Consider the following 6,642-nt stretch of genomic DNA (forward strand, 5'->3'; position numbering starts at 1 on the left):
TATTTCTCTTCTCCTACCAGATTTGGGTCTGGTTTGCTGCAGTTTTTCTAGGTCCTTGAGGTGCGCTGAAAGCTCATTTATTTGGTACCTTTCCAATTTCTTGATATAGGCACCTATTGCTATAAATTTGCCTCTCAGTACTGCTTTTGCTGTATCCCATAAGTTTTGATATGTTGTGTTGTTGTCTTCATTTACTTCCAGAAAGTTTTTGATTTCTCTTTTGATTTCTTGAATGACCCAGTGTTCATTCAGGAGCATGTTGTTCAGTCTCCATGTGATTGCATACTTTCTAGGGTTTCCTGAGTTGCTAATTTCTAGCTTCATTCCACTGTGGTCTGAGAAGCTGCATGGTATGATTCTAATTCTTTTAAATTTGCTAAGACTTGCTTTATGGCCTAGTATGTGATCAGTCCTAGAGAAGGTTCCATGCACTGCTGAGAAGAATGTAACGTCTTTAGATGTAGGATTGAAAGTTCTGTAGATATCTGTTAGATCCATTTGGGCAATAGTGTCAATTAAATCTGCTGTTTCCTTGTTGATCTTCTGTCCGGATGATCTGTCTATTTCTGAGAGTGGAGTATTGAAGACCCCCAGTACTATTGTATTGGAATCTAAGTCTCCCTTTAAGTCCCTTAACATATCTTTTAGGTGCATATACATTTATAATAGTTACATCTTCCTGTTGAATTGAACCCTTAATCATTATATAGTGCCCCTCTTTGTCTCTCTTAGCAGTTTTTGTATTAAAGTTTATTTGGTCTGATATTAATATGGCTACACCTGCTTTTTTTTGGTTTATGTTGGCATGGTATATCTTTTTCCAACCTTTCACTTTCAGTCTGCATGCATCTTTGTAAGAGAGATGTGTTTCTTGTAGACAACAAATAGTTGGGTTTTGTTCCTTAAGCCAATCAGCCAATCTGTGTCTTTTAACTGAAGAGTTAAGTCCATGAACGTTTAATGTGGCTATTGATACATAGTGACTTTGCCCTGCCATTTTCCCAGAGATATTTTCTAATATATGCTTTGAGCATCCCATGCTCTTTTACTGGTAGGTGTTCTTCCTTTACCTTCTTTCATATTGATGGCTGTGTTTCTGTGTTCTGAGTGTAGCACATCTTTAAGTATCTTTTGCAGGGACGGACAAGTGGCGGCAAAGTCTTTCAATTTCTGTTTGCTATGGAAGGTCTTTATTTCACCTTCATTCACAAATGAGAGCTTAGCAGGATATAATATTCTGGGCTGGCAATTTTTCTCTCTTAGCACCTGTGCTATGTCTCGCCATTCCCTCCTAGCCTGTAGTGTTTCTGATGAGAAGTCTGCTGTGAGTCTAATTGGAGATCCTCTGAGAGTAATCTGACGTTTCTCTCTTGCACATTTTAGGATCTTTTCTTTATGTTTCACTGCGGTGAGTTTAATTACAACGTGTCGTGGTGAGGATCTCTTTTGGTCATGTTTACTGGGGGTTCTATGAGCTTCCTGTACTAGGATGTCTCTGTCCTTCTCCAAACCTGGAAAGTTCTCTGCTAGTATCTCACTAAAAAGGCCTTCTAATCCTTTCTCCCTCTCCGTGCCTTCAGGAACTCCTAGAACGCGAATGTTGGTTTTTTTAATAGTATCCTGTAGATTCCCGACAATATTTTTTAGATTTCTAATTTCCTCTTCTTTTCTTTGGTTTGACTGTATGTTTTCCTGTGCTCTGTCTTCTAAGTCCAATATTCTCTCTTCTGTTTCACTGACTCCGTTTTTTAGACTTTCTAATGTGTTTGTCATTTGATCTATTGAGCTCTTCATTTCATTTTGGTTTCTCTTCACTATCACACTTTCCTGTTCTACTAGTTTCTGCATTTCATTTTGATTCTTCCTTAAAATTTCATTTTCACGAGAGAGATTTTCAATCCTGTCCAATAAGGATTTCTGTAGTTCAAGGATTTGCTTTTGAAAACTTCTAAATGTTCTTATCATAAATTTTTTGAAATCCGTATCTTGCATTTCTTCTATCTCATCATCTTCATAATCTTGGCTTGGGGTGTTTTGTTTATTTGGAGGCGTCATAGTGTCATCATTGATCTTGTTTCCTTGATTTTTGTGTTTGTTGCTTGGCATAGTTAATTCTTCATCCCTCACTGTGAGTTTTTTTTTTATATACTATGTCTGTGTTAAGTGGACTGCCTGCTGTTGGAGGAGCCTTGGAGGCTTGAGATGGGTGTGGCCTGAGAACTCTGCTTGGTTCTTCCGGGTTATGGGTGTGCAAAGGTGACACCCTCAGGTTATGTATGGTAAATCTCTATTTATTTATTTATTTATTTACTTATTTATTTTATTTTATTTTATTTTTTATTCAGGAGGTAAGTAATACCGCACGGCTGAGCAGAATTGATGGTATTTAGCTTCTGATCTCTGGCTTCTACCCAAAGAGTCTGTGCCGGTTCAGTTTCTCCTGCGGACTCCCACTGGGTTGCCTAGGCTACTGAATTGTAGCCTTAGCTCTCCCATTTTGTTATGTATATCCTGCGCAGGGCCTACTCTTTGTCTCTTGCTTGCCTTGCAAGTTTGGCGGAGAGAGAAACTTGTTTGTACCAGTACCCAGTACCCCACCACCCTTTTTTTTTTTTTCCTTCTCTCCTGTAGTCAGTCTGGTGAACTTTCCCACCTCAAAGCCCGCTTTCCTCTAGATTCTGTCTGCCGTTTCACCGCCAGTGTCTCCAGTTACTGAGCTCACCTCCCCTTCCAGCGCCGATGTGTAGACTCGGAGCCCTGGGCGTCCCTGCTGTCCCCGCTGGTGTCTGTGTGACATCCACTCCCCTTCCCGCACTGGCTCGCAGACCCTGCGGCTCCTGTGGCTCGGCTTCCGCGCGGTGGGTGACCCTGCTCTCCCAGTAGGTCCTCTGAGTCACAACCACTAGATCCGGAAGAGTTTCCTCTGCAATTTTTCCTGATCCTTTTTCTGAGGCTACCGTAACTCCACTTTTATTAAACTAAATTTTCCCAGACTATCGGTGCGCGTCCTCACTATTCAGCCATCTGGGCTCTGCCCCCCCCACATTTTTTAAAAGATTTATTTATTTGAAAGTCAGAGTTACACACAGAGAGAGGAGAGGCAGAGAGTGAGAGAGAGGTCTTCCATCTGCTGGTTCACTCCCTAATTGGCCGCAATGGCCTGAGCTGCGCTGATCCGAAGCCAGGAGCCAGGAGCTTCCCTTGGGTCTCCCATGTCGGTGCAGGGCCCCAAGGACTTGGGCCATCTTCTACTGCTTTCCCAGGCCACAACAGAGAGCTGGATTGGAAGAGGAACAGCCGGGTCTTGAACCAGCGCCCTTATGGGATGCTGGCGCTTCAGGCCAAGGAGTTAACCCGCTGCACCACAGAACCGTCCCCTTTCAATACTTTTTACAGAAACAGTTTTTAAGATTTCAATGAGCTTACAACAAAAAAGCTCCCATTTCAAAATAAAAATAAGATCGCAGATCATACAGATGTTTGCAGTGATTATATTTATTTAAGCAACATATATACATGGTCAGTTGTAAAACATTAACTACATTTCTGTGACAAATAAGCTTTTTTTAAAACACCAAAAAAATTATCGAGTTAATGCAGAATCCTAATGGTTATCTGATAATCACTAAGGTTTTTTTTATCTGACACGTTTTTCATGTTAATGTAATACTAAACAAAGGTAACAAATTCCATGTGGTTTATAGATACAATCCTAATAATATAATGCTAATAATATAATATACTACCTCCCTACCTTCCTCTCCCTTTCTTTCTTAATTTCTGAGATAACATTTTAAATTAATATTATAGTCAAGGACTTAATGCTCCACTAAAAGAAGAGATCAACAAGTAAAAGTGAAAAGATCCTAGTTAAGTTGTACTATAGGCAAGGATTATAAACAATAATCAAGTGTAAATAGATGGATGTTATTTCTAACACAGGTAAGCAGGCAAAGTCTTTCATCTGCTCAAACACTTGAATCTGGAGCCAGCATTGTGGCATAGCAGGTAAAAGCCACCACTTGTGATGCTGGCATCCTATAAAGGTGCTGGTTTGCGTCCCAGCTGCTCCAGTTTCCTGTTAATGACCTGGAAAAAGTCCTTGGGCCCCTGCCACCTACATGGGAGACCTGGATGAAGTTCCTGGCTCCTGGTTTCTACCTGGCCCGGTGCTGGCCATTATAGCCATCTGGGGAGTGAACCAGCGGATGGAAGATCTCCCTCTCTCTCCCTCCCTCTCTTTTTCTCTCTCTCTCTCTCTTTCTGTAAGTTTTTCAAATGAATAAATAAATATTTAACAAAACAAAAGCCAACTGTCTTAGAATCTTTTAAGTGGGCTGGCGCCGCGGCTCACTAGACTAATCCTCCGCCTTGCAGCGCCGGCACACCAGGGTCTAGTCCCGGTCGGGGCACCGGATTCTGTCCCGGTTGCCCCTCTTCCAGGCCAGCTCTCTGCTGTGGCCCGGGAAGGCAGTGGAGGATGGCCCAAGTGCTTGGGCCCTGCACCCCATGGGAGACCAGGAGAAGCACCTGGCTCCTGCCATCGGATCAGTGTGGTGCACCAGCCACAGCGCGCTGGCCGAGGTGGCCATTGGAGGGTGAACCAACGGCAAAAGGAAGACCTTTCTCTCTGTCTCTCTCTCTCACTGTCCACTCTGCCTGTCAAAAAACAAACAAACAAACAAACAAACAAAAAAAACAAGAACCTTTTAAGTGAATAACTTGCAACCCTTAGGGGTAGAAAAACCCTGAGAATCCACAGTTGTGAGAATTTACGGTCATTACAACTGTGTCTGAATACTGTTCATGCCATTTTTCTGAAAATAAGATTTCAAAGCACTATAGTTTAAAATAAAAGATCTTAACAACAACAACAAAAAACCTGGCATATGCACAGTTTCTCTGCCAATGTGTATCAATCATCTAGTAAATGTTTCCACTTGAGCAAATGCAATAGAAAACCAGACACTATGTTTCACTATCTCAGTTAATATTCACAATTACAGTGGCTACAACTTAGGATGCATGCAGCATCACCAATATGGCCCAGGACCAGTTTATAATGAAATTAAGCGATTTACACAACATACCCACTGGCTAGTGTACATGTGAACTAGAATTTCTAGAATAGGGGAGAAACAAATGCTGGTCTGATCATCGGCTCTACTTCTGCTGCACAATTCATGCTTAGAAACTTTTTCTTCGTTACTCTTGGTTTGGACAGGTTGCTTGCCTGCGGGGGTTTGGGTCTACTGCCCCTGCCTCTTGGAAGATGCTTCCTCCTCCTCCTCTTCCTCCGTTAACACTGTCCAATCAAAGGTGTTGTCGTACTCGTGGTTCAGGTTTTGGAAAAGGTTGCGGAATAGCTGCCTCAGATAGGTGTAATCGGGTGTCTCGTCGAACTGCAGCCCACGGCAGTAGTTTAAGTAGGTGGCAAACTCTTGAGGAAAGCCCTCACACAGAACTTCAACAGGCGTGGCCATCTTCTTTTCGCAAGTCATTTTAAGGCCTTGTTTCCTTGCCATAGCCTTTACGCCTTGCCACGGCAGGCTGCCTCTATTAAAGTATATCAGAATGTAGCCTAAGGCCTCCAGGTCATCTCGGCGGCTCTGCTCGATGCCACACTGTGCGTTGATGCTAGCGTATCGGGCGGTGCCAGCGAAGTTCTTGTCCGTTCTGTACGGAATGTGTTCATTTGTATCGCTGTCTCTGTACTTTTTGGCCAAGCCAAAATCAATAAGGTATAACTGTTCTCGTGACGAGGCAGCTGAGCCCTGAAGCCTGTTTCTTTTCCTCTTTCCCGGTGGAGATTCCAAGCACTTTCGACAGTAACATCCAGTGCCCATGAGGAAGTTTTCCGGCTTAATGTCTCTGTGTACGAAATCATTCATATGCACATGCTCAATTCTGCTGATCATCTGGTCAGCCAACATCAGGATAGTTTTCATGGAGAACCTTCTGGAACAAAAGTTGAAGAGCTCTTCGAGGCTAGGTCCCAGAAGATCCATGACCAGCACATTGTACTCGTTTTCCTGCCCGAACCACTGTATGCGGGGGACGCCGACGCCACCCCGAAGAATCGTATAGAGCATGCTCTCGTGCAGCAGCATGGGGTGCTTGGCCTTCTGTAACTCTAGCTTCACGGCCAACTGCTTGCCGTTGCTGAGGTTAACTGCCAGATAAATTTCGCCAAAGGCGCCACACCCGATCTTTCTCAGCAGTTTGTAGTTCCCTCCGACTATGAATTCGGTCTTGCCGCCACCCGTGCTCGCCATCCTGAAAGACAAGGATGGAGGCTGAGGTAAAATCCCAGCACCTCTGAGGGGAGAACCGAGGGCGCTGGGGCTCGTCTACGCGGCAACGCTGAGGAGGTGAGGGGTAGCGGGAAGTGGCCACCGGAGGCTTTTCCCGGCGTTTTGGGACCCAGAACCTACCCACAGGGACTCAGTCACTGGGTACTCACTCGGATTCTTTTTCGTGAGGCGGCCGATTCTGAGGGGCTTCCTCAGGGACAGTGCGCTCGGCCACTTGTTGGTTGCTGGACAGCGGCGAGCTGCCTCGCTGCCACTACAGTGTTGCGGGCTGGAAAAGCGGCGCGGTGGGTTTGGGTGACGATACTGCTGCCACCAGTGACTCTGGTCT

At 44.3% G+C, this 6,642-nt stretch overlaps 1 protein-coding gene across 1 annotated transcript; it reads right to left on the reverse strand.

The window, feature by feature from the left end:
• Window positions 1–3,492: 3,492 nt before the first annotated feature.
• LOC100344605 (casein kinase I) lies at window positions 3,493–6,275 on the reverse strand. Its single transcript, XM_051826896.2, has one exon. It carries the CDS (start codon window positions 6,273–6,275, stop codon window positions 5,250–5,252), a length of 1,026 nt encoding a protein of 341 aa, XP_051682856.1. The 3' UTR covers window positions 3,493–5,249.
• Window positions 6,276–6,642: the final 367 nt, after the last annotated feature.

This window comes from Oryctolagus cuniculus, chromosome X (assembly GCF_964237555.1).
Source record: "Oryctolagus cuniculus chromosome X, mOryCun1.1, whole genome shotgun sequence".
NCBI lineage: Eukaryota > Metazoa > Chordata > Mammalia > Lagomorpha > Leporidae > Oryctolagus > Oryctolagus cuniculus.